At 40.4% G+C, this 26,968-nt stretch overlaps 1 protein-coding gene across 3 annotated transcripts in view; it reads right to left on the reverse strand.

Annotated features, from left to right (window-relative positions):
* Positions 1-26,968, reverse strand: part of ITPRID2 (ITPR interacting domain containing 2) — a 42,338-nt gene that overhangs the window by 4,484 nt on the left and 10,886 nt on the right. For 2 of the 3 annotated variants that reach the window (XM_050339524.1, XM_050339523.1), the window contains 11 exons: positions 26,685-26,783; positions 26,026-26,234; positions 24,435-25,129; positions 20,799-20,871; positions 14,068-14,162; positions 9,835-11,061; positions 7,154-7,234; positions 6,650-6,777; positions 5,471-5,621; positions 4,189-4,254; positions 3,128-3,541 (listed from right to left, as the gene is read on the reverse strand). In XM_050339524.1, the coding sequence (XP_050195481.1) occupies positions 3,128-3,541; positions 4,189-4,254; positions 5,471-5,621; positions 6,650-6,777; positions 7,154-7,234; positions 9,835-11,061; positions 14,068-14,162; positions 20,799-20,871; positions 24,435-25,129; positions 26,026-26,234; positions 26,685-26,783 (3,238 nt within the window). The remainder of the gene's footprint in view (positions 1-3,127; positions 3,542-4,188; positions 4,255-5,470; positions 5,622-6,649; positions 6,778-7,153; positions 7,235-9,834; positions 11,062-14,067; positions 14,163-20,798; positions 20,872-24,434; positions 25,130-26,025; positions 26,235-26,684; positions 26,784-26,968) is intronic. The other variant, XM_050339522.1, reaches the window with a different exon arrangement.

Raw genomic sequence — 26,968 nt, forward strand, 5'->3', positions numbered from 1 at the left:
AAAACTTCCACTGCGCTTAAGTAGAAAGCTTTTTCAACTTCCACATTTTTTAAACTGGAGAAGAGGACAATGAGAGGGTCTAGTGGCACTCCTAGTGACACCATGACCTACAAGTAAAGCAATAAGTACTTCATGTGATACTCCAGTGGAGGTTAGGCTGTATTTTCATCAAAACAAGAGAGCTACTATTTGGCATTTTAACATTTCATGCTGTTGAATGTTTTCCTATGGGACTTAGTCCATTAATGCTAGAAGTTAACACCACGGTTTTTTTAATGCCAGCAAATAGTTACAGGTCAAAGCTCACATGCATTACAGCCCACCCAGGCATATCACACCCACTGCCTGACTTTTCTTTCCCCAAGGCCACGCAGCTACAGAGAATGGGGGGAACAAGTAAGTGTTTAATATTTGTGAGTGCATACACCAGGAATGCATCCTAACAGATTTCTTTCTTTTGACAATGAAACTGGAATTCCTTTGCTAATGACGGGGCTACTTAAGCAAGTCATATTTCAATTTATGCTCTGTTTTAGCTCTTATGAAATACAAAAGGTTTTCCTGACCAGTGTTTAAAAGCATGTTCTGGGTCTGCAAAATCTACCTGTTCTGGGTCTGCATAAAATCTACCAGGTGCTTAGAGCTAATGCATCTCCACTCTGATTTGCAAAACTTATCCTGAGACTCTTGAGTTGATATGAAACCCATTGCCAGTGAAGTGAAACTGAGGAACAATCTGTCTGTGTGCTCAAACATTCACAAAGTGAGTCAAGCTCAGTTATTTGCTGACTACTCATCTTTGAATAGTAGCCTCTCAGTTCAACGTGGATTCCTTCAGCATTACAATGTCCTCAATGCCACACAACCCAAATAACAATCTCTGTGCAAAGAGTACGCAACTTTGTTTGCTATCAATTAATGAAGCTAAAGAGGAACTTTCACACAGGCTAACCTCAGAGAAAATATTGACTGAAATAACTCTGTCCTTTGGATCCAGCTCTCTATTGTCTCTGCTGCTTTTGCAGGACATTTGAATTACAGTTCTCCTTCCCATCTCAGTTTCTCCTTTAGCAACCCTCCACCACGACACCCTCCCCTGATACACAGCCTATGTACACATACACACAAATGCCCCATTCTGGTTTCACTGCAGAATCAGTAGCAAAGTGCAAGGTGTAATAAATATCTCATGTGAAAGTCCCTGAGCATTAGGCAAGGAATCACTTCAAAAAGACATGAAAAAAAGAATGGACCAGAAAGAGAGAGAATTTGGGATGTCTGGGATTATTTTATGGTATGTCCAAAACAAGGCCTTTCTCAAGACTCTATCCAACCCTAGCTTATCTTTAGAGAAGGTGGCAGCAGGAGGATAATGAAGATCAAGACATCTGAATGTTTGTCACTGTCTCATTCTTCCCTTGACTTTCAAAGTAGAGGTGTAAAGTTGTAGCATCACGAAGTCCACTGTAAAGATCACTGATGGTCAGCGGTTCAGCTCCTAATACTGAGTACAGGTCTGGTGGTACCTCGCTGTGAGCTGACTGCAGTACCCTTCCTTCCACAGGATAATGCCACTTTCCATAACTCATGCTACTGACTCTAATGGGGCTACTGATGGGATGAAGCACTCATTACTCAGCATCATGAGGCTACTCACTGAAAGCTGGTCTCCATTTCACCTCGCTGCCAGTCTTCACCCTCTTAACCCCAGATGGTTAATGCCTGTGGCTATGCATTATTCTTTGCACTCCCAGCTCTGATTATTTATGGAGTTACTCAAAGGTAAACAAAGTAAATAACTTTGCATGCTCTGAGCTACCCAGAACACTCCTTAATAATGCTTTACTGCTTCACAATCTCCCTGTAAAGTGCCTACACATAGCAAAGCCCACAGTGAGTCACCCAAGAAAACATCTCTACTTTGCACAGACAGATCCAGCAGAGTCTTGTCATCAGATGATGAATAAAAGGCTACCTTATGGTCTAGTACACTGCCTCTTTCTGCACTAAGAAAAGGGGTGAAGATGTGGAAAAAGATTCCTCTGTGACTACAGCTCCTGTTTTATCATGAGATGAGTGACCTGTGTTTCATCTGTTTTAAAGACAAAACTAAGGTAAATCCGGTTCCAATTAGTCACAGCCTCAACACAGGCAGATCTGGAAGGTACCACAGTGTTACAGCCTGGCCTGTTCTACATTTCTAGGCATGACACCTTGCCTGTATTTTAATTGGTTTACAGCAGAGCCATGCAAAAGCTTTAATAGACAAGCTAAAGGCTAAGGGTCCAATGACCCTCAGCTAAAGGCTAAGTGGTCCCCCTCCAGTAAAGGAATAAAAACCACAGGTTCTCCACTCCCATTTCTGTATTCACAGCAGAGAGTTCACTCCACTTTTTCACAGGCACTTCTTTTCAGAACAAGTAGTTTCTTTGACTTCCTTTTCCCATTTATATTACTTGCCAGAAAGCAGATCATGCCACTAACAAACAAAACACACAGTTTTAGTCCTGTTTTTTAACCTGACCTACAGGAAAAATAACCAAGCACTCTCCACTTTCATTGACTGCCAATAAAACTAGTCCAATAGTATTGGTCCAACATCAGTCTCCAAGTCTGAAATAACTTCTCATCTGCCTTCAGCTTGCTTTACTTATATTCTACAGTCCTTAGAGGTTGAGTAGAGAAACTGGGAAAGTATGTTTACCGTTACTACAGCATTGTTTCAGAAACATTATTTCACCATTCAAATGACCTCACTTTGGCATTGTAGCAAGCAAACATGACAGAATTTTTTTCTTGGGAATCTGAAATACTACTGCTTGCTTACTTAACCAAGTAGTAGAGATGACAAGTTTTTTGCCACCCAGACTTATAGTAGCAACTAGCTATTAATTTATGTACTAACTGCTATCACTGAAAAAACATCTGCTGCTTTGCACATGAATACAACTGTGGCTCGAACATCTAGTGACATATTCTGAGCCTTCAGACACAGCACAGTAACAATAGAGAGCCATGGCTTGAGAGGGAAGAGATTATGGCAGCGGACAGGAGTTACAGCCAGCCTGTCTTTAGGTTTCAGCAAACACTGCTCAAACATCCCATATCTCAGCCCCTCCTTCCTCACCTCCCGTATAACTTGTTGCAGCTCCTCCTGCTCCACAGTTTTGTGGATTTCATCAACTGAAGGCATGAGAGGGACTTTTTCAACTTGCTGCTCCACCTCTGGCTTGGGGTCTGCAAGCTCCTCAGAGCTTTCCACCTGCTGTCCAGTGCCTGCTCTCACTGGGGGAGTTGGTGTTAAGGCAACAGAGGCTCGGTACAACTTCTTGCTTTGACTCTTAGACTTTCCTGTTAGTTCAGAGGATCCAACACCAGCTTTTCTACCAGCATGGCCAGAGCACACCGAAGAGGAATCCGAGTTTCCATGGGAGAATACGGACTCTGTACCCTCTGCTGGGAGAGTTTCCAGTCCAAGATCTCCCAGTCCTAAACCCAGTTCAGACTTCAGAAATGACTGCTCTCGAATCAGTTCAGAGACCTAGGGATTCAGAAAAGAAACAGTCTTGAATAAGCATAAAAAAAAGACACATACAGACACAACTATGTTTCCTTGCTATTTATTTAATCACTTACTCATTCCCTCCATGTAACAAATACAGTTATAAAATAAATATATGCTTTGCCTTTATGACTGCAACAAAGAGGATAATAAAAAGGAATGTGCTTTTTTGAAAGCCAACATAAATAAAAGTTGTGGCAGTTCCCCAAGCCACTGACTTTTGCAATACTGATACATCTTGCCAGAGCCATTGACAGAGACACACGTAAGGGCTTGACTTTTGTTCGTTTGTTCTTTTCTTTCTGCAATTTTTGAACTACTTGTTTTCAGTAGCATAAAATGCACAGAAATATAAAATATAATTTTCCCTAGAAAATTCACCCTGTAGCCATTGTATCACCTAAATGCAAACATCTCACTTCTACATATTCCTCTTAAAAGCGAACAAGACTTTACAACTACTTACACCTATAGTTGAATTTGCTACAGAAAAATTGCAGCTGTTCTCAACAAAGTTATTTAAGGGAGTAACTACATGTCAGATTAATCTCCTGCAACCTTTTTTAAAGTAAACCCTTTGTGGTTCTTTTTCTCAGTAAAACATACAGTACACAACAATTACTTACTGGTTCAATGACATTCAACGGAGATGGACATGACAGATTATCAGCACTTCTGCTTCCATACATACCCTGAAAAATTAACTCAGGTTAATGCACTGAGGATTTGTTTAGAGCTGTCAGAAGCTAATATATATAAACATGCTGCATCTCAGACAACTTTCTGTAAAACCAGAAACTTGGAAACGGGAAGCAAAGCTGGTTGTAGAAAGTTTATTTCAGTAATTTTTAAAGTTGGCCCTCTTCTATAAAAGGATTTACAAATAAAAAGATATTTATATGGTTCAAAGAATGCAAGTTTGGCTTGAGATCACAGTAACACCATATTTTCCTGTTCTTGGGTTTCAATATTTTTCCCATGACAAAATACTGAAGAGGAAGATGTGGCCTGTGCTGTTTCTACAGAAGACGATTGGCTAAGAAAGAGGAATGAAACCCAGGAAAAGCATATGATACTTTTTGTCTGTGCTTCTTCTGTTTGGCTGATGACAGAGTTGCAGAAAAAAGAGAAACAGTCTTCCGCTGAGTGAAAAATAGGAGAAAGTACATTGCCACGCCACCAATAAACATACACAAGCGTCTCTTTTATTCCCCCTTCTTCTGCTTCTGGAGAGTGTTTGTGGGAGCAGAGCTTCTCCCACTGCTTTACAGGGAGCCATATGTTCATCTGAAAGAGCTACCAAAGGTAATAGAGGGGAATACTGAAGATGACAACCGGATTTTCCTGGGGTTTTTTTGTGCCATGGATTGACAGAGGTAGAGAGAAAGAACACTCCATTTATTGGGAGATAAATGTTGTGAATTTCTCATCTCTCTGCTCTCATTTCACAAGAAAATCAGTGTAGAGAAATTCCAGAAAAACTATCACCATCCCCCAATTATTGTAGACGTGAGCACTACCTACCAAAACTGAGAATTCAAGGTCACGACATGGAAAAAGAAGAAAGCACTGATGGAAGAGGTCTGCCTCTCAGACCTAAAACCTCAGAAAGTGTGTGTTGATACTTATTATCACCAAGAAAGTCACACACCCTTTTCCCAAGATGAAATGCTGACTGGAAATATGAAAATATGACCCCTGATAATACATACAGCCTCATTAGATTCCCCAGATATCATCCCACTGTCAGAGTTTTAACAGTTATGAGTTATTATTTGTTCCTGCTCATTGCAGGAGGGTTGGGCTAGATGACCTTTAAAGGTCCTTTCCAACCCAAACTATTCCATGACTCTATGACGAACATTACACTGAGAAAACACATAATGTCGTCATAAAAATCATACTTACTATGTGTGTCTGAGGTCTGTAAGGTGAAGACATGTGCAGACTTCTCAGCTGGTCTTCCAAAGCAAGCAAACGCTCTTCTAACTGCATCTCTAACTCCTGTAGCTCCATGCGGACAGACTTCCTCAGGCCCTGTAGCTGATCAGCTTCATATCTACACCAAGACCATCACAAAAAGAACAAAGCATTCACTGCACTCAGCTGCACACCACGAAGGGACGACTGAGCAGGACAGCACCATGAGTGAAGGACTTCATACAAGGGAATTCAAAGTGGAACACAGAAAAGTCACGGAAAATTTTCGCAGCGAAATTAGCTGAATGCCTATATAGAACAGAAGTCTTTCTCCACCTACAGAAAATATATATGACTTCATGGAGAAAACAAAACACAGTGTATCACAGAATATTCTCCAAAAATTTTAGCTTTAAATGCTTAAATATGTGCAAGCCAAAGAAATCAGCATTTATACATAGGTCTAATCAAACCCAATTTAAAACTGTTAAGAACAACAACAGAGCAATGCAGCAATCGCATCTTACTTCTCCTGTGTGGTTATAGATTCCCCAGCAGTTGCAGCTACATTTTGGCCAGGAAGTCATTGTCTAAGGACAATCTAACTGATTTCAACCATGTTTACTTTTAAAGTGATGGGTCAAGAGCTGATTCAACTAAATTAAATATATAAAACCAGTTTTAAATATTATTCCAGCTCATACTGCAACTTATGGTGAGCACAAACACATGGAGTCAGAATATGAATGCCATCTGTAGCCCTCCAAGTAGCCACTGAAAGTTGGAAAAGCATCTGACTGCTACAATGTTCATTCTTATTTACACCTACAAAGATGGGCGGGGGAGATGAAAAGACGAAAATCTTTAAGACTTTTTCCCTTGCAATATCCTTTGTTCAAGTACCCTGTCATAAAAGTCCTTAAAATCTGCAGCTGTATAATCACTTTGGAGAAAGAATGAAGAAAAAAAATCATCAATTAATAGAAATAGGGGTTAGAAGAAACAATGAGCAAAAAACTCTAGAATGAAGAAACAGAGTAAACAAGGTTGTTCAAACTGAAACTAATAGATTTCTTGCTCTGATTTCAGGGGCAGAGACATATTTCCTGATACGTCAGCATATTTTCTCTTTTTTTTTTTTTTTTTTTTTAATTAAGATCATTTTACCTTTCCTCTTCTGTCATATGCTGATAAACTGTGGTCTGTTGACGCAACATAGTCAACTCCAAATCCATCATTTGGGTTCTGAATAAGTTTAGATTTCTCCTCACCACTTGTAGCTCCTGGAAGGTATTCTGGGAAGGGGAGGGGGAAATACAAAAATTAATTACATGGAAAAAATAAATTTGGATCCTGTAACCACATTTTCCCAGATGAGCCTTTGAGTTAACAGAACCTCAGCAGCTTCAGCATACAATAAAAGCTGCCTGTTGTGCATGCACAGTTTCTCAAGAAAACAACATTTTCAGCTGTATCATACAAGGAAACACGTGAAGGGGTTTCTATGTATTTAAATTAATTCCCTTTTAACACCATTTGCAGGATGAATCCTTCTGTTATCTCTTGAGAGCTAAGACAAGGAATTGCCCAAAGTTAGCACAATCTGTGACACATTTAGGATGTTTCTTTGTATTTAATTTTTACTCAGTACCACTACATAGGCTCACTTACTTCATAGAGAGGTAGAATGGATGATCTCTGAGTAGTGTAACCAGTGGCAGCTGAAAGATCCTGACCCCTCATCACTGGGTACTAGGGAAGAAAGAAACAATTTGAAATGGGAAAGTCAGCCATCTCCTTTATGAACTCATCCTCTCAAATCTGCAGACACTTCAAAAGCAGCCACTGTTAAAATGCACCCTTTTTGGCATTGAGATTTCTGCTATGCAAATACTGTGTCAGAAATAGGAAACCTTAAAAAATGGCAGTACAACCTCTTAAGTAATGCATGTGCACCAATGCTCTGCAATGCAAGTGTGCTGTGGGTGAAAAACCAAATTAATCCTGTCTGACACAGTGAGTAGAAATAAAAACTAAGTTTTTCTGCACAAATTCTTTTATGTCTGAAAACTCAGTAGTCTTAATTGTCTTAGCTAATGATAAAAGAACAACTCCAAACCCAGAACCGAGCAAATTAAACTGTGTCCTATTTTGAAATCATAATTACAGTCATGTTTGTTGTGGGATTTTCCTCTGTTCTTAGTTTGGGGGGGTTTTGTTCACTTTGGTTGTTAGTCTCACTCCATTGCCTACATCCAAAGAGCCCTGCTTGCTAATGATTTCCCACTAAAACAAGATTGTTGAAGGATTTCTATTTCCATGTTGCAACAACATATGGAGCAAACAGATAAAATTCAGGGGTTATTACATGTAGAAACATGGCACAACAAAGAACAGTGGAAACAGCAAAAACATTTACCTTTTCAAACATGAAAAAGACAGCTTGTCCAATACAATTTTGAAAGAATTCAAAGGACTTTTGATATGCCATGGAAAATTTGAAGCATGTCCATTCATCCAGAGAAGTTTTGCTCAAACATAATCACATCAATGGGGTGGGTGTGTTTCTCCTCTGTCAGCTTTTTCTTGTTCCCTATTCTATCAGGAATTTATCTACTCTTTATTCCTTCCTAAAATCCTAATCATATGTTTGAAACATCTCAACTTTTTATTTAGCCACTGGTTATGCTGTGTGCCAAAACTGATCCCTGCTGCAGGAAAAAACAGGGAATACATTTTCATACAAACCTCTGCAATGAGAAGGGCCAGGCCCCCAGAAGGGAACTAGTCTAGACAATATATGCTGGAGGAAGAAGAACAAGTGGTCTTGGAGATGTTACCGTCCTCTCTAATGCTTTCTTTTTTTTCTATTTTTAAACTGAACTAGCTTGAGCATGAGTTCTGGTTTAGTACAAAGGTTTCTTCTTCAGTAGGTTCAGTTACCGTGGTACGTGTTGTAAAAATACTGTAGCACACCTTACACATATCAAGGCTGCAACTGGTACACATAAGGGAATTCTACAAAAAGGTTAAATTCTGGAAACACTTCCTCCCAGGCACACCATCCACCATCTTAAGCAATGGCTGACTTAAAACAGTTGGTCACAGCTTCCTGCTGCAGAGCTGGTCACAGTACCAAATCTGCTCCTAAGAAACAGGGACAGATGGTATAACCAAAGGAAGAATGGACTCACCTCTAACTTTTGACAAATGGCAAAATTAATGAAATGACAAGTCCAAAAAAGCCCACTACAGCCTACCACCTGCAATATGGTACAGCCAGACACGTGTCTGCTCTTGGGCTAAACCCACAGAAATTGCAGAAGGTCTACAACTGAATAATCTTCGTGCATTCATGAAGAGAGTCTGAACTGCTCTGCCCACAGTCTCCTGCAGGAGCTTGCAGGCCCGTAAACTGGATCACTACCTAAGAAAACAGCGGTACCAGGATGGCAGAGGAGGGACAGCCAGCAATCAGGATGGCAGAGGAGCAGAAGGTGCAGCAGAAATTGGTAAAATACCTGTGCTTACATTCTTCAGCATTTCTTTTCTGAGTGATGAGATGGACAAAATTTCACATGCTCTGACAAAATCAATTCTTAATAAATGACTATCAGGAACATGTTGACTAGTTCCAGAGTTGAAAGTACAAATTGGCATGAAACAGCACAGAAACACATACAGATCAATCAGTGACATGATTAGTGACGGTATGCAACTTGCCAGGAAAAAACACATTTTTATTAGTTGGATAGGAAGTATCTCAAAGAGCAGAAGAAAAGTCAAAGGACTGACCAGACCACTCTATGATTCAATGAATCTGTATTTTTAAATCTAAAGCTAATGATTCTCATCTTAAAATAATGGCCGATAAAGAGCACACTGGTTCTGCCTCCCACCCAAGGATATCTATGAAAGCTAAAATATACAAAAATATTTTAAAAAATCCCAAATCGATCTGGGTCAACTGCAACAAGAAAGCATTAAATGCAAAAATAATGGCACACCAGAGAGATGATCATAGAATCATAGAATATCCTGGCTTGAAAAGGAGCCACAAGGGTCATTAAAGTCCAACTGCTGGTAGGACAACCCCAAGAGTCACACCTAAGACATGTGCCTAAGAGCACTGCCCAAACGCTTCTTGAGCTCTGCCAGGCTTGGGGCTGTGACCACTTCCCTGAGGAACCTGTTCCAACCAGAAATCTGGGTGAATAACCTTTTCTTAATATCTAATCTAAAACTCCCCACTTTAGACACTTTAAATTTGCCACTTTAAACAGAAGCTCCTAAAACAGCAGCAAAAAATAAGATGCCCCTTTCTCCAGGGGCAAAATTTGGCTTCCTCTTACCTGTGAGAGGTTCTGCAGAGAGTTTCTGATGTCATGTAGGACCCTGCGTAGCTGCATCTCCACAGTGGAGGGTGGGTTGGTGGCAAGAGGCCGATGAGGGATTCCAGCATGCCTTGGAAAGAAGGGACAGCTGAAGGGGGAAAGCATGGCACTGAAGGAAGAGCCAGAGATGCTTGGGACACTGTGGGTGCTGAGCGTCCTCATGTGCTCACACAGCGGTCTGTCCTGCCACTCGGTGGGGAGGGAGTGGAGGGAGCACGTTGACTGGGACATGTGTGCCGGTGAGTGCAGTGGGCAGCTGTGTACCCTGGTGGGACTGAGCTCCTCAGACAGCCTGGTGGTCCTGGTGTGGGACGCTTCTTTCTTGGAGGATGACGGTGCAATAAACAGAGTGGATTTGCAAACTGGCTGGCTGGCAGCTGCCTCATCCTCGCTTTTGTCATTCTCAGATGCTGCTTTCTCATCATCCTCCCCATGTGTGTACTTGTAGGTGAAAGAAGGGGGACTGCACAGCGTCTCTTTTCCTGGAGTTAACTGGACATTTACAGAGGACACCACTTTCACTGGATTCAGCAGTGCAGTTGGGAGAGACTGAGACCGCCTCAGAGGATAGCCTGATTCAGCAAACAAAAGTCTCTGCTTCCTCAGAAGATCTTTTGACTTAAGCAGAGTGCATCTGCCCCTGGAATCAGATGAGCTGATGATCCTCATCTCGGCTCTTTGCAAGGCGACTTGAACTCTATCTACAGGTGATGTGGAGGAGCCACCACCTTCCAGGGACTCCATTGACTTGAGGATATGGTGTGTGTGGTACTGAGGAAACTCAAACACACTGCCTTCCTCCAGCAGGTCCAATTCTTTCTGCCCGCTGGAAATGTCTTCCTCTTTAGAGCCAACCTCCCCTTGGACTGTCTCTGATATATGAGATGACTTGCTTTCTTGTCCTTGATTTTTTTCAGTTTTATAGTCAATAGCTTTTCTATCTTCACTCCTGTTACCAGAAGGTGCCCCTACCTTTCGTCTCTCTACTTGAGAGATAATATCCTCTTCATCATCATCGTCATCCTCGTCCTCCTCATCATCATCTTCTTCCTCCTCCTCAAACTTATCGAAACAAGGTAGTTCCTTGGCTATCGGCGTCTCCTGTTCCTCACTGTGTGATGTCACAGTTGTCTCACTGTCACAGCTGTCAGCACTGCTTCCCATGCCCTGCAAAGACTCCTGAACCTAGGAAACATAAGAGACAGCAAAGGTGTAAACATACTGGAGACTCAACTACTTCCTCCTCAGGAGTCAGTCTGAGAGTCCAATTCCACATTCATCAGGCATTAGAGTGGGGAACAGAAAGAGGAATGCAGTTAGTGTGCAAGAGACACAGTGAAGGAGAACAAAGGAACCATGGAATTAGATATACTAGAAGCACAATAAAGTATGGTACTAAAATTTTATTTTTTATTTTTTAAGGAGAAAACACTTCACACATTCGTTTAATTTGACAATAAATTCTATACTGCAAGAAAAATAGAAGTGGCATCAGAAGAAAAGAGTAAAAAGCTAGTATTTTAGGGAGTGATGACTAACGAAGAGATGGATGGTGGTACATAGCATCTCCCATATATAAAGGTTCACAGCACTGAAATGAAGGGTAGTATTAAGAAATGTATGCAGAGAAGTGAGGAAATCTGCAGACTGTAGTGAAATTACTGTTACAGGACAACACTAAGGATGGGAAAACCAGTCTGCCCTGTTTTAAATTACAGAATTGTTGAAGACTGATAATCTCACTTTAGGATGCTAATCTCAATAGAAGATTGCATTCAGTACTATTTGCTCATTCTTCCTTCCTTACTCCTGACACTTCTTCCCCTTTTCATTGTAAATCACAGTTTAAACCAAAGCACGTGTAAGGGAGCTGCTAATTTAATAGGTAACAAATGGCAGGTAAAGCATCTATGAGAAAGGAAAAAAAGAGGTCTATGCATACTCTTTAGGTTGGCCTGATTGGTGTCAAGTGGACAAGACATCTTCCTAAAAGAACATGGTATAAAGTACAGTCTCAAAAGTTTACCATAGCTGGCAAACAAACTAAAAATTCTCCCATCTCTGATTTTTACAGCTCTTGCTGTTGTTAGGATATTAATTATTAGTTCCTTACAAAGACATTACTTATGGTGTATGCCAGGGTATATATAGTTCCTTCTCCAATCACCTAGAAGATTTCAGTCATGAAGGTCATCTTCATGCAGGTTCAGGTACTTTTCAAGTGAAAGGTATTATGAGAATAAAAGATTATAATGTCTAGGTGAAATCATGTGGGCTCTGTGTGTGTATATCCAGGTCTCTAATCCTCCACTGCATTCTTCAATTATGAGTACGGCAAGTAAAACTTCACAGACTTGGATGGAGAATTCTTCTAGCTTCTTTGGTAACATAAAACTCCCTTGCAGACTATCCCATCTCAGTATCAAAATCTCCCTCAGAAATCTTTATTTTTGAAGTCAGAGATGAAAGGCAAAGTGGTTCAAATTTTGAGTTTTCTTCTGAATTTCAGAGAAAAGCTATGGCTGCTAGAGTCAATTATTTAACAGTAGATGGCACTAACTTACCATAGTTTTAAAAAACAATATAGACCTCTCTGTATCCCCTTCATCTTTTCACAGGTTCTCTTCACTAGCTGCCAAGTTCTCATTACCCCTAGCCTCAACATTCACCCCTGTTTTCTGAATTCAGCCCAGCACTTTGTCTGAATAAAGCAGTGAAGGTGGCAGAAGAGAGCCTAGCAACTCCACGGCACAAACCTCGTGCACTTTCAATACACCTTTTCAAAACAGCATAATAGAAAGTAGAAAAATCTCTTCCCTTCACAGCCAACACAGACAAACTCCACTAGTATTCCAGTGAAGGGGTAGCTTCAATATGGTTTTAATGGACTCTTAATCAGGTTGCAACCAATAAAAAGACCAGGAGTGACCATCTCTAATCTGAGTCACCTTTTAACATGCCTGTCAACTTCAGTGCAGCCATGGTTTAGCAGCGAGCAGAACAACTCAACCTATTATGCCCTTTGCAGATACTCACGCTTATGATTTCCTTTATTCACTTTCTTCTCTTGAAAAGCATAAGCTGATGTTTAAGGGACACACAAAGACTAGCATTGTCTTGGCTTTTATTCTGGTACTCAACTGAAAAACTACTAGACTGGAAAGCACAGAATACCAGTATCAAAAGGGAAAAGCAACACTGATGGATGGGAAGAGTGAAAAATCTCTTCCCAGTAACTGCCAAACAGCTTTTAAAATGCTTGGTGTGCCACATGGAAAAAAAAATACAGTAGTATGAGAAAATGTTCAGCAGATGCAAGCCACAGAAATGAAATTACTAAAGGTACCCAGAATCCCATCTCTCTATTCCTTCATGCTGCTAACTGATGGCCTTGGGGCCAGGGTGTGACTCAAGGCTTTTCTCTGTCTGACTGGCAGGCCAACAACATCATGGCCAATACTGCCTGAATGTTCTGGGAGAAGCAAGAGAACAGCTCTCCAAAATATCAGGTACAATGCTGTGCAAACATGTGCATTGAGCAGACATCTAAACACCACGCTGGAACAAAAGCTTTCCCTAAGACATGCAGTCCCTGGTCAGTATCACGGCAAGGTCTGGGACAGACATCAAAGGAACTGGAACAAGAAAAAGTGTGGAAGCTCAGATTGACTAAAATTAGTCTACCTTCACAGCAAAGTTAGTATGAACTTGTTTTTACTTTCTCAGTTGCTAACTTTAAAAAAAGAAAAAAAAAAAAAAGAAGAAAAAAAAAAGAAAAATACGCAGTTGGGGGGAAGAGTAGGAAGGCAAAATGATACAAAAATTGAAATGATCAGCAGAATAGTGATCATAACCTTAATTTCTATCCACTACAGTCATGAGAGAAATGGACTTCAATCCTGGAGCCTCAGACAATGAGAAAAGATGCTCAGAAACAGCAAAGAGGACATATTGAATTTAGAGTTTATTCCAGACCCAGGTATACCCAGATTAACCTCTCAGAAAGGCTTTGCAAATTTGAACACAGTTCTGTAAGGGACTTGGCTAGGTCCAGCTCTGAAAATTATGATTTTATAGGACCTAGACTGATGGTCACAATGGCATCCAAACATCAACATCCCTCCTGTTCTCCCAGGTCCCTACTGTCCCACAATAATCATTCATATTTCAACCACATTATGGGAACCTTACCTGAAGCTGATTAAATGGAGAACAATCTGTGGAGGAGTCCTCAGCAAAGCCGCTGCTGTCAGAGTGCTGACTCGCTGTCCGTAACAGCTGGTCTGCTTAAAACAAGCAAAACACAACTGTAATTATTTTACAAATCATAGCCTTTCAAGCCCAATCACATTCAGTATGTGCTTTCCTTTTACATCAAAGTAACATTAAGTGGACAACACAATTCCTTTTCAAGTTCCACTTTGAACAATACAGAGAAACAACTTGTTTGCTTCAAGCAAAACCTCTCTCACGCAAAGCCCTAATTCTGAAACTTCAAGCAGCAGTGGAAGAGAAACCACCTTTTACTTTTTTCTTTCCTGTGCTGTGGAAAAAAAACCACTCTGCAGATATTGCCACTGCTGGAGTTCCCCTTCCACAAAACTGCATCACTGGTTAATTCACATGCAGGCAGCAGAAGAGCTGATTTTGTGTTGACAAGTACAGATATGACACCCCTCCCAATCACAGAGATAAAGGAGATCCTTCTTCTCCTACCAGCCTACACCACCCCACACACCCAAGGGAACAGCATCACATGAGCAGGGAGGGCGATGGAGGGGCCTCTGCCAACTGCTGGAGATAGTCCTCTGCTGGTTTATAGCACAGATACAAAACATCCCTTTACATATCAATGGGCAATCTGCCAAAGCACATTCCCAGCGCTCATTTTATACATGCAAGATAAGATCCTCCTGCTTGCTCCTTTCTACTTACATTAGGTAAGTGTTAAAATAGCCTAAAAAGGCTCTAAAATCCTCAGTGCTTCCCAGGAGTTATTTTCTCTGGTGCAAGCACTAGACTTATAAAGCTGCTTTGCAAGGAGATCTCAGCAAGCTCTGCAGTACACTATTGCACGTATATTGTTCCCAACAGGAGACAGGAAGCACCCACCAAGTGTGGCTTTACCTTACAGCACCATAAACATTTTGCTCAGCCTGAGGACAGCATGGGCAACAACTTTCTCTCACCTCTAGGTCTTAGGAAAAGTGTACAAGCTTGGAGATAGGAAGCAACCACAGTGGCCTCTAGCCCTTATACCCCTGCCACCTACTCCTCTTCACCCTTGGGCAAGAGTTTGCTGCTGTCTTCTCAGAGGCTTAACATAGAATTTTGCCCCACATTCCTTCAACCACTTAAATGCCATCACATAATTAATCCCAGTTCACAGCTCAATGCATTGGAATGCATTATGAAAACTGTTTTGAAACTGCTGGATATTCAAAACTCATTTTATTTAGTATTAGCTGTGTTGAACATTGCACTAACGCAGAAATAAGAGCCTGCACAGTTTGTGAACACCAGGAGAGGCAAACTGCCTGCTAAGCAGTGATTTCACACAGCTTTTAGGGAGTGCCTTTCAAATTGTGCTGCTGTTCTGTTATCATGGTTGCCACAATATCCTGCAATGATAAACAACTTTTCTACCTCAAGACAGACATCCCCACCCAACTCCCAGTAAAGACAATGGAAATTACTTCCCTGAGAACTGGACTAGATCTTATTAACTGCCCAATACAATTAATACAGCTGAAAGAGCATGACATGAATAGGTTTTCACTACAGCTGGGGCAGGTGGGAAGCTGTTACCTCCTTCAAGGTGAACAGTCACCTGCTTTGGCCTCTCCTCCATCTCTTTTCTATGTGATGAATTTTAATTTAAGAGAAAAAAGCACTACTAGTGAAAGTCTTAGCCTCTCTTAGGGAAGGGATTCCTACTAGGCCAGATAAAGTAACTCACCAGGGTATGTACTGGCATCTGTTTTAATGTGCATGAAGTTTATTGCTGCTCAAGAGAAATACTGACCTGATGTTCTATTTCCTCCTGAGTCAATATTTCCTTTTCAGCTATAAAAATGAAAATTACATCTATATGTTTCCTCAAATCAGTTCTTGGTCTTCTCAGAGACACAGTAAAAAAGTTAAAATCAGTTTTTTGAATAATTTTCTACAGCATTTGTTATTTACGCACATGCTTTGACAGCCTTACACAACACACACTGCCAGTCAGTGGGTAAGCTTAGAGCTGAGGCATTCACACCTGCCTCACTGTCTTCATGCATAGCAAGAGACTGGCACAGTATGAACGGATTCAAACTATTAGTTGCACCTAAGGAGTCATCCTCCCCTTAATGCAGTCATGCCTTGCTTTCTGTGTTACAGAGCTGCTAGGACTATTCTGAACATTTTAAAGCAAATCAGAGAAGACATGTTTTCTAAGTGTGAGCAGTCATCTTCTACCACACCTTACCCTTGCCTTTTGCAAGTTCTGAGCTCTCCATTATACCACTACGATGTAAATGCAGTCAAAACTTATAAAGAGCAGGAATCTCTACTACTTCAGTAGCAAAATGACAAGGTTTGGTTCTATAAAGACCGGAAATACCAACTACCATGCTGGCATATACTGATACAAGACAGTATCCAAACATCCTCCTTGTCAACTACCGAACCAGCTGAACAACCTGCTCTATAGCACCTCAATATATCTCAGATTCAAGCAAAGAAGGGGGAAATATGAAAACACGTTTTAAAAAGCTGCAGAGTTACATTCAGATCTTGATTAAAATGCCTCCTGGCAGTGAAGCATCTTAAGAGTTTTTGATGAGATATGGCTCTCTCCGCTTCACCTCAAATGCAGAAAACTCAGCACCAAAGCTTGGGTAGTAGAGGCCAACCTGGGATCATCCCTTGCCCTGTATAACCCCAAGGCAATTGTACCTTCTGCAAAAAGGTCACTGCACAATGCTCTGCCACCCAAAGCTACCACACAGTGGAAAGCCTCTGAACTAATGGGAGAAGGCCTGGAGCAGCATAATAAAGAAAGTGTGGGAGAAGAAACCGGCTAAGATGAACAAAACCAGAAGGAACAATCAAACTCCCATCCCAGTTAAACAGAGAACAAATAAAAATGCCCCTTGGACTGCTGTTTTGAGCTGTACCAAAAAAAAAAAAAAAAAATCAAAGTATATTTAGGCACTTTGGTGAAGAAAAAAATGTGGGTATTCATAAATATATTAAATAAGCTGAAAAAGTTCTAAACAAAGAACAGATGATGAAGTCTGTGGTTTACAACACATGAGAACACAGATTCATCAGAAAATCCCTATTAACAAATTGAATAATTCATCTATTGTAACATCATAATCAGCTACCAACAGACTGTCAGTTTCACCCCTTCTGTGTCACTCAACTGCTCACACAGAAGAGGAGAAAAAAATACGTGGAAACTGTCCACTAAGCTTTAACATTTAAATTTCTTGTACCTGCACTACTTGAAAAGGTTCTAATGAACGTCGTATGCTATGAGATAATTAATAAATTAAAATAACGTTCCCAACTTTGATATAAATTACTCCATTATGGGACTAAATATCACCTGTTCCTTTTTCACGCATTGATCACACCCTGCACCCCAGCACTAACAAAACCAGCCCAGTAGGGAGCCCTGCTGCAAAAACTCAGTCCCTGGGTATTTCCTAGCATCTGGACAGATTCCCACAAATACTAAATCTGTTCCAGATGTTTTCTTCTTACTCCCCCATCTCCAGTCTCCTGTGGAGCTGCACCCACAGAGAGCTATAAATACAACATTATATTAAGGACAGGAAGTGCTGATGATGTGCTTTCTTCCCTTTCAAGAGCTAAATTTTCAAAATTAATCACTATCAATGTCAGATGCCTTTAAAAAAAACCCCAGGTTTTTGGCTACTCAAAATTTTGCAGAGCCATTGACGTCAACAAACAGAGACGTACAAATTACAATGCCTCAAGAATACTTTGTCCTCTAGGCATCGTACCTATATTTGTCTTGTTTGTTGGATATTTTTTGGAATGGAAGGTGCTGCTGTGTAACTATGTCAGGAAGAATTTTGTTTTCAAACTAACAAACCTTTCTACCAGATAACTTTGCAGTAAGCTTTTTTTTATAGTGGACACTTTGCAGTGCTGTATGTTTACAGTGTGAAGTACCTGAAGCTTTTTATTCTTCTCAACTGTGTTCCTGAAAAAAACCCCACACGTACAAAAATACATCTGCATTTGAGGTCTGCGACAACAAAAAACAGATTGCCAGGTTTGGGCATAAGGCATAAACTTGTACAGTCCAATACAACCTGGAAGACGTAACCTGAAAACTATGTAACACTAGTTACTACAATACAGAATTTCTTCTATACTATATAAAGGCTTTGACATAAAAAAAGTACTATAGCAAAGTAGGCATCTGAAAGTCACTTTGAAAAATCTAAGCTTACCACTTATAAATAAATCTCATCTGAAAATAAGAAACATGCTTTAATGAGTGAGTCGCAGCAGCAACAGACTGTGTTGTTCAAGCATATCTTAAGTCTCCAGACCATTTCAGTAGGAAAAGAGAATATTTTGGGGTTTTGTTTTTGGTGGGGTTTTTTTGTTTGTTTGTGGTTTTTTTAATTTTAATACTTTACAACCTACTAAAGGTCTTTTTAAAATGCCTTACAAACTGTTGTAAATGTCAGAGAAAGCATCCACAGTCCTCTGTTTAAATGTAAAACGACCCAGCAAGGTTTATAACAGTCTGTACCAAACAACACTAAACCTGCTAATTGACACAAAGAACCCTCATGAGAAAAAAAAAAAGTACTGAATATTCCTTCAGGGGAAGCATTCACATGGAACAAATTTTTTGTTTATGAGTGCTTATGCACAGTAGAGCCAAAGCCACTAAAAGAGGTGGGTTTGTAGGAGGATCATGAACTGAAATCAACATTGCATCAAAAGACCTGTGCTTGAATTTCATGCTGATCCCACCTTATGAAATTGCTAATGAGAGTAGCATTTCACATCCAGACACGATGGCCAGCATCTTTAATAAGAGGCCATTAACTTTGGATGCCTTTAAACTTGGTGAACATCCACTCCCTGATAAAACAGGTCTCTATGTTGTCTCATGTTGGATAATTTGCAAAAAAAAAAAAATGGCTACAGTTTTTTAAATGTTTTGGATAAGTTCTCCACCAAACAGTCTTCCTCTTGGTAATTTTACTGAAACCTACACAGAACAAAGTCCCAAGATTTCCACATCTTCCAGGTGAAATAAAATGCTGGTCTCAAACTAACTTTCAGCAAATGTGCAGGCATCCATATTCTTAAGTCCCAGAAAACTCCAGGCAACACTTGCATCATAATAGAATGTCACCATTAATGTATGCCAAGTGTATTCAGAAATGGGTGGGACATACTGCCTGGGAAACATGAGCCAGCATACTCTGCTTCTTACTGAAGTCCCATTGCTGGAACTGCTGGTACCTTTCAGTAGATACACACAGGGCCATCTGACTTTTTCCCCTTGCATGGTGGAAGAAGAGGGCAAAATAACTACTGGGAACACAACACAAAATGAGCATTTCAGAAGATGAAAAAAATTATTTTTCTTCTCCCTGACTGCAGCTCCTGGATCCTTAAACTGCTCTTCTCCAAAAAGCTCTTCCTAAAACTGACAAGGCCAGGCAAACAAGAGACCTGCCCTGTAAAAAGTGCATCTCTCTTTTCATGTAATCACTTAAAGTATGTAGTAACAAACTCCAAAATACAGCTAAGGGAGAAACACTGGGAACAGTTAGAGATGCAGTTTCTGGCAGTCCTTCTTAGGGGCCTGTGTCTGTACTAGAGGAAGCCTAGTCAGTACAATGCTGGGTTGTGCAAAGCACTGCTGAAATAGCAGGACAAGCTATCACCAATAACCAGGCATTAACCTCCAGCACTCAGTCCAGAGCATTCTCAACCATGTTAATGCAGTTCAGCTGACAGCTCACAAGAGTATCAGTCCATTTGTGAAAATACAAATAAGATCACCTCTGTTTCTTAAGACAGGTTTTTCTGTTTCCCCTTAGTATCTAGAGATGCTATTCATGTTTCACCAAAAAACTGCATTGCAGCTAAGTATCTACTAAGTGCAACAAGCTCTATTTCTTCTTAATTACATGTATTAGAGAACAGACCTCACTTGCTAACATGGGCCAAAGAAACAATCACAAAAGGAACTGAAAGATCAACTTTTTCCCTCCCAAGCCATAAAACACATAAATGAGACTTTGAGATGAAAGAACAAAACACACAAATAAGAATTTGAGATGAAAGCACGAGTATGTGAGCCACAAGAGCCAGTGCACAGCGTTTCCCCTGTGAAGGACTAAAATTTCCACGTGGGTGTAGAGACACTAGTCTTCTGTGCAGCCAGCCTGCAGACAGAGCAGTAGTGCATAGGAAAAACCTACACGTATCATGCAATTTAGGTTTAAAACAATGTAATTTTAGCTTAAATGGGTATCTTAAATTACAGGATCTACTAGGGGAAAAAAAAAAATCCCACACAATCTGAATTAAAATTTCAGGTCATCTGAGCTATCATCAGTTGTACAACAGTGAGAACAGCCAGTGAGGTTATAGGGCTGTTGTCTTGCCTATAATTTGGCTGCCACTTCATAGTAACATTCTGTGATTTAGCTAAACAAAAAAAAAAAAAGAAACAAACAAAAAAACCCAACACAAACAAAAACCCAACCCAACAAACAAACAAACAAACAAAAACACCAAACAAAACAGATATTTTTTATTGCTAAAGAGAAAAGAAACTTCAGAAGTTTAAAATATCTGAATCAGCCTTTCAGAGATGGAAGGACACTCAGCAATCAGCTGTCTCCCAGGAGTTGAAGTCTACTCACCTTTCCTTGATTTGGTCACTGCTAGCTGGTGCGTAGCTGGAACATGTGGTAGATCCCCCTCTGTACTCTGAATCTGTTGGGAAGAGGAGACAAATATTTTGCCAGACAACTGGAATATGTTCTGCCTCTTAAAATGCCCAAGCTATATATACTACACATGAAGGACGTGGTTTTGTAGTTTGGTCTTTTCCTCCAGCCTAACAGCCTATTCTGATTGAAGGAGTGAATCATATCTCCCTGAACAAACTTTCAGCAGGTGTTCAGCAATGCTCCTGCAGGAGAGCAGTGATCCTTGGATAGCACCTCCCACCCACAGTGCAGGACTCCCCTCTGGTTATGCTCAGCATGCAAAAAAGACCTCGAAATCAAATCCTGTGACAACACAGTCTTCAGTTCCCCTTTGGCAAAACACTAAAATTACTGTGTGAAAGCACCTCTGACCACCTTTACACTACTATCTTTTTCCATTCAGAACTCTTGGCCCCTCATTTGTATATAAAGAACAAGCAAAATACATTTAGAAAAATGCATCAAGAGATCAGCACACCAGGACTGTCATCTGCCGCCCTATCATTTCCCACAACCCACCAATCCTCCAGCAGAAGGACCCAGACCCTGCCAGAACCTACTCCAGACTTCAGCATGCCACTACTCATGGAAGTACTTCTTGTGCCTTCCAGCAGAAAAAAGGAAGGTAATGTATTCAGAGCCATGCAGATTTCATCTGGGAAACTTCTAACTACACAAAAATGAATCCTACTACTTAATAACTTAGTGAAACACAGCCTTATTAAGAAAGCAGTTCTCAGGCAACCATTCAAACAAGGAAAAAAATATGCCTAAAATCTCAACAGGGAGGCCTTTGTTTTGTTCAAAACATAAAATATGTTTTCTCTTTTGTGTGATCCAGAAAAAATCCTAATGGATCACATGCAAGTCTCCATGCACAATCAACTAATGCAACTATTCTCAACCCTTCCCTCTAATGGGCTGCCCGCCCAATTTCAAAATTACCAAGCAATGAATTTATCTCCATTTTTTACCAATTTAAAAATGTAAAATCATGATACCAATGTTTATAGGCCAAAATTAGTACTTGGCTAAAGAAAGACTCATATTTACATTGATATCACGTGTAGAGTAGCCACAAGGGTGCATTTTCTCAGTTACAAGGTTTTTGAGAAGTACTTGGCCTGAACTTTTCACCATTAATAAGTGAACAGCGTTAATCTTGCATAATAAACCTAGAGGTTTGTGTTCCTTTAGGAAATGAAGACTGTAACAAAGGGGAAATCCTTATTTTGTCCAAGTGCAGGGGAGCATAGAAGGGGCTCACCTTTCCTTAAGTTTAGGAAAAATTTAATTTTTTTTTTTTAAAACATGGAACAGCAAGTTTTACAGACACTTTTGTTCAAACTGGCCTTCCAGGAAGGGTGTCTTGATTATGATGTCTAAATTTGTAGCCTTCCAACAGCTAAGCCTCTACTCATTTAAATACTGTCCACCTCCTGTCCTTGGCTGGGAGACAGCATTCCAGCTGCGTCCGCAGCACGGTGCAGCTCCTCAAGCTCCTCAAGCACACAGGAGCTCCTTCCCTGTCCCTGTCAGCCAATATTCATACTGGTAAACGACCTTCAGGACTGTAATTGGCCAACTCAGGAGTGGGTGTTTGGGGGAAATCCTGCCCTGACTCACTCCCACAGTAGTTATCTTCACAGCCACAGACTTCCGAAGGGCACTCAAACCTCCAAGGCATTCATAAGCATGGAAAGAGCTTCCTTGATATATCTGTCATCTTTCTTATGCATATGAATGCAGTCCAAACCAAGCTGGGAAAACAGGGGGAGGAGTTACTGTTACTGTTTCTAATACAGTTTATTGTTCATTATACCCTGCTTAGAAACACACAAAAATAAAATCACGCTGCCAGGAATTGTTCTAAATTTTCTTCAACAAAACTGAATTCCTCCCTCCCAGGGATCTGTAGGCAGTTGATATGTATATGCTGTATTGTATAAACAAAAAATTCACCACAATCCCATCCCACATCACATGTCATCTTGCCAAAACAGCTGTGTTTATGCCCTGGCATCACTGCACGAAGTGTGTCAACCAAAACTTCACAAATACATCACACTTGTGTAGAATTCAGCAAGTCTTTACAGTCCAAATTACACTGCAGCAAAATTCCACTCCTCTTTTTAATATATACATACACATATATATAAATCTACTCATTGTTTAAACTTTGCCCTAGGGTACCAAGAAATGGATGTCTCCTCTGGGATATGCAGCAAAATGCATTGCTACTTGGTCCCCTCTGATTGTGCCAACGCAAACATTTGTGTAACTACACAACAAACCGGATCAAGAAAATCATCTGGCTGAAGCCAGCAAAAATAAATAAATCAAAATACACTGGGTTCTTTTTCCCCTCTCAACTGGACCAGTCCTTTGTTCTGGTTCAATAGATGGACAAACAACATGTGGGTGAGGACACAGTGGTATAAACAAGTGGTAGGAACCACAAGAGCTGGATTACCTTCTCTGCTTAATGAGTGCCTTCAGCTACAACATTAGTTGATCTAGAAGAGCTTGAAATGACGATGACACTACAGGACCTACTAAATCATCACATCATCATTCGCTGTAAAACTCTGGGGATTTTCTATTCACTTGCTTTCCGCCCTCATTTCACCAATGACATCACAATCCTTCATTTTAAATATCTACTTCACATAGACAAAAATGTTAACTGCTGAACTTTTAACAAGATTCACATTGAAATGTGTCCACCAAAACATCTGCTAATTTAAGAACTGTAACACAATTCTTACAATTCAAGCTGCAAGTCTACAAAAAATTTGCATTCTTAAATTTGTAGACCACATGTTTACTAGGCTAATAAACAAAGCACTTACGGGAACCTGGAAATGAAACTCCCTTTTGGAAAATTATCAATTAAAAAATGGATATATGCATTTATGAAGATATTAAAAGGCAACTAGCACAGAATTTGTAACTTAGCCAACCCCAAAGTCACATCAGTGGCTTTCAATGTGCTAATTTCCAGGGAACAAATCAACTTATAGTAGATTGTTATCAAAACTGAAAGTTGCACAAGATGAGCACCTCACCCTGCATGATAACCCCTCTTCTGTTTCATGCAGCAACACTCTTGCTTTATTCACAAATTTATCCTTAATCAATATCAATTAATAAACTGAATTTACTTTAAGGTAACAAAAGCAATGATTTCTAGCTAGAAATTTAAGTAAAGTAAAAATTTAAACCCAAAGGTTTCAATATATACACAGCCTAACTTAGATCTATTTACACATGAAAACTTCCTAAGAGTTATGCCAGTGATTGTAATTACCTGAGCTTGATTTAAAAAAAAAAAAATGACAAGTATCTTGCTGACTCTCAGGAACAAAAACAGCAGCAGCAGCAAGTTACCTCCTGAAGAGGATCAATTAGAGCAGCCTACAACTGCTGAGAAAGTGCAACAACTCAAAGAATGTAAAGTATTCCTGGAGAAAACACTGTCAACTACATGGGAGGGAACATTCTCTGCTGGTAGATAGCAAGGTATGTAAACTGTATGCACAAACAAAGTCATGTATCTTCACTCACCTCTTCCATCTCAAAGGAGTCCTTCTGCTGCAGCATTAGATTCATTATGGACGGGTTTGCCAGTGGAGCGCAGGGGTCTCTGCCCGGCGGTGCCACGGACAGCCTTTGTGTCAGGACGCTGCTGTCAGATGTACTGGAACTGCTGCTGAGGCCTGGAGAGTCCAAAAGACCAGATTCTTCGCATGGTCTGTCCTGGGCATTTGCCAACGTGCTACTTTCCACATCCTCTGGAGGCACAGTCCCCTCTCGCGTATCATCAGTCACAGCAGGAAGGTGTGTAGGTTTATGTGTGTTCCCAGCCTTTGTCTGACTACTGGCTATCTCCTCCTTTACAGTAGCCAAAAAAGAGGGAGAGTCTTTCTTTTTAGAATATTTCGGTAATTTAGATTCATTTTTAGCATCATTGTCCTCGCTCCCTACTTCAGCTGGACTCTTCCCTTTTTCAACAGGTGAGGGACTTGAGCAGCTGCTCCCATCGCCTTGCTGTGTGCCACACAGATTGAGTTTTGACAAAGTCTTCATTAACCGACTAGCTGTATTGCTGCGGTTTAAAGGGGGAGGGCTGGATGCCTCTTTGCTGGAAGACACCGAATTCAAACTACCAATTTTCTGCAAAGGAGTCCCAGAGACTTGAGAATACAAAGAGGAAAAAGCATTGGCCACAGTAGTAAGCACTTCAATCTGACGAAAACGACCTACACAAGAATGAAACATAAGGCAGAGATTACAAGGACATTTCCTGTCATCACATCCAAGACCCGTTGATCTATCTCTACACGATGCTTTGAATTCTCAAAGACAGCTCTTTCTTCATAACTGAAGAGGGAATTTTGATCACAACCTCTGCCTACCCCCACAAACTTCTCCTACTTATATCAAAGGTCCCAAAGGCTGACTTAACACTGTAACATGGAAGTGATACCATACTATGAAAAAGAAAAGAAAAACCATTTCAAGAATCTTTAGTAAATTTAAAAGAACAGCATGGAAAGCTGTCACAAAGTAAAAAAATGGCACATGTATGTGAGTGCAAGTTACTTTACAAAAGGCTGTGAAGAAAGTGTTACTTGCATTGCTCTCTCCATCTACAACTACAAGAGCACATTTCAGCTATGCCCTCATTTCAGCAACACTCATTACTGACCTAACAAAGCTCCTGTCCAAGTCAATAGAAATACTGTCCCAGATTTCAACAATGACAGAAATAGGTCACTGCCACCCAGAAACTGAAGAACACAAGAAACAGAGGGATATTGCTATTTGTTTCAGTGCTCTAAAGCTACAACAGCAGACAAGCTTAGGAGTAAGAGATGGAAATGATACAAACCAGAGGCAGCAAACTTTACAGGATGCCTTTCATTTCCCTCCCCCCCACTATAAACCCCTTCCACTCACGCCAAGGAGTACAACCCTGATAGTCACCTCTTGCCATATTTAAGACCAAGCAAGAGTTTTATTATGAAATCTGAATGGAATTTGCCCTTTAGGCTGAAAAGGGGTTTTGCCAGAATATTAGACACACACCTTCTTTTGGGGTTGTTTACATAGTTAATAAACTCATAAATAAGCTGTGCTTCAAAAACATACTTACTTGTTAAAGCAAAACTTGGATTTTCCACTTCCATCCGCTGTATTTGGGCATTCAAAAACACTTTGATATCTATCCCTCTGGCAAATGATGATGAATTAAAAAATCTCGCTGGAATTTTTGAAGCAATATCTGGTTCATCTCTTCCAAACCCAAGGTTATAGAGCACTTCTTCAGGATCTTCCTCATAAAGCTCCAGTAATTCAGAAACACTAGACAAATGAAAGATGTTTACCATCTACCTCTCTGCTTTCAAGATTCAGTCCCTTCTGCCCAACTGCTAATTCACCCCAGTAGCCAGATTGTTTTATTGAACTTATCAACTCCTACAGCTTGGACTACTTTTGGAAATAATTGTGGAGATCTCTGCATTTGAAGTTTTGGCTCCTATCACCAGAGCCACTGGCAGACACATCGCAGATCAAATCTTGTAATTCATATCTGCAGAGCTCATATTTCAAAATGCCATTGAAATTTCAGGCATTTCTAATGTTTAGGTCCATTTGCTGGCATTTACTGCTAACCACAACTGAAAACAAACAGAAGTTTTTCAAGCAACAAAATGCAAATTCCCTTCTCCTTGCTATATGCAACAATGCACATAAAACAAGCCAAACCCATTTAACTGAGGAACAGACCTTCAAAACACAATACTCTTTTACCTTGAAACAGTTGCACTGCTTTTTCCAGAGCCGGTAGAGTTCATACTTCTCCCCTTCTGATGGAACTGCAGCCTCCTGTCCTTTGCCAGTACACCATTGCTGTCAACACAAACAGAGAAGACCCCTGTGATAAACCTCTTTTGTTCAGGAACTCGATTCTCTGTCTCACTGGAGAGCTAATCCTCCAGCACTGCTGAATTTCTCTTTTCCTCTTCAGTGTTATCTGGTTTATATTAGCCATGTCATTTATTGAAATACAGTAACAAAAGCAAACCCTGGGACGC

Source organism: Myiozetetes cayanensis, unplaced genomic scaffold, assembly GCF_022539395.1.
Source record: "Myiozetetes cayanensis isolate MyiCay16 unplaced genomic scaffold, myiCay2020 scf9, whole genome shotgun sequence".
NCBI lineage: Eukaryota > Metazoa > Chordata > Aves > Passeriformes > Tyrannidae > Myiozetetes > Myiozetetes cayanensis.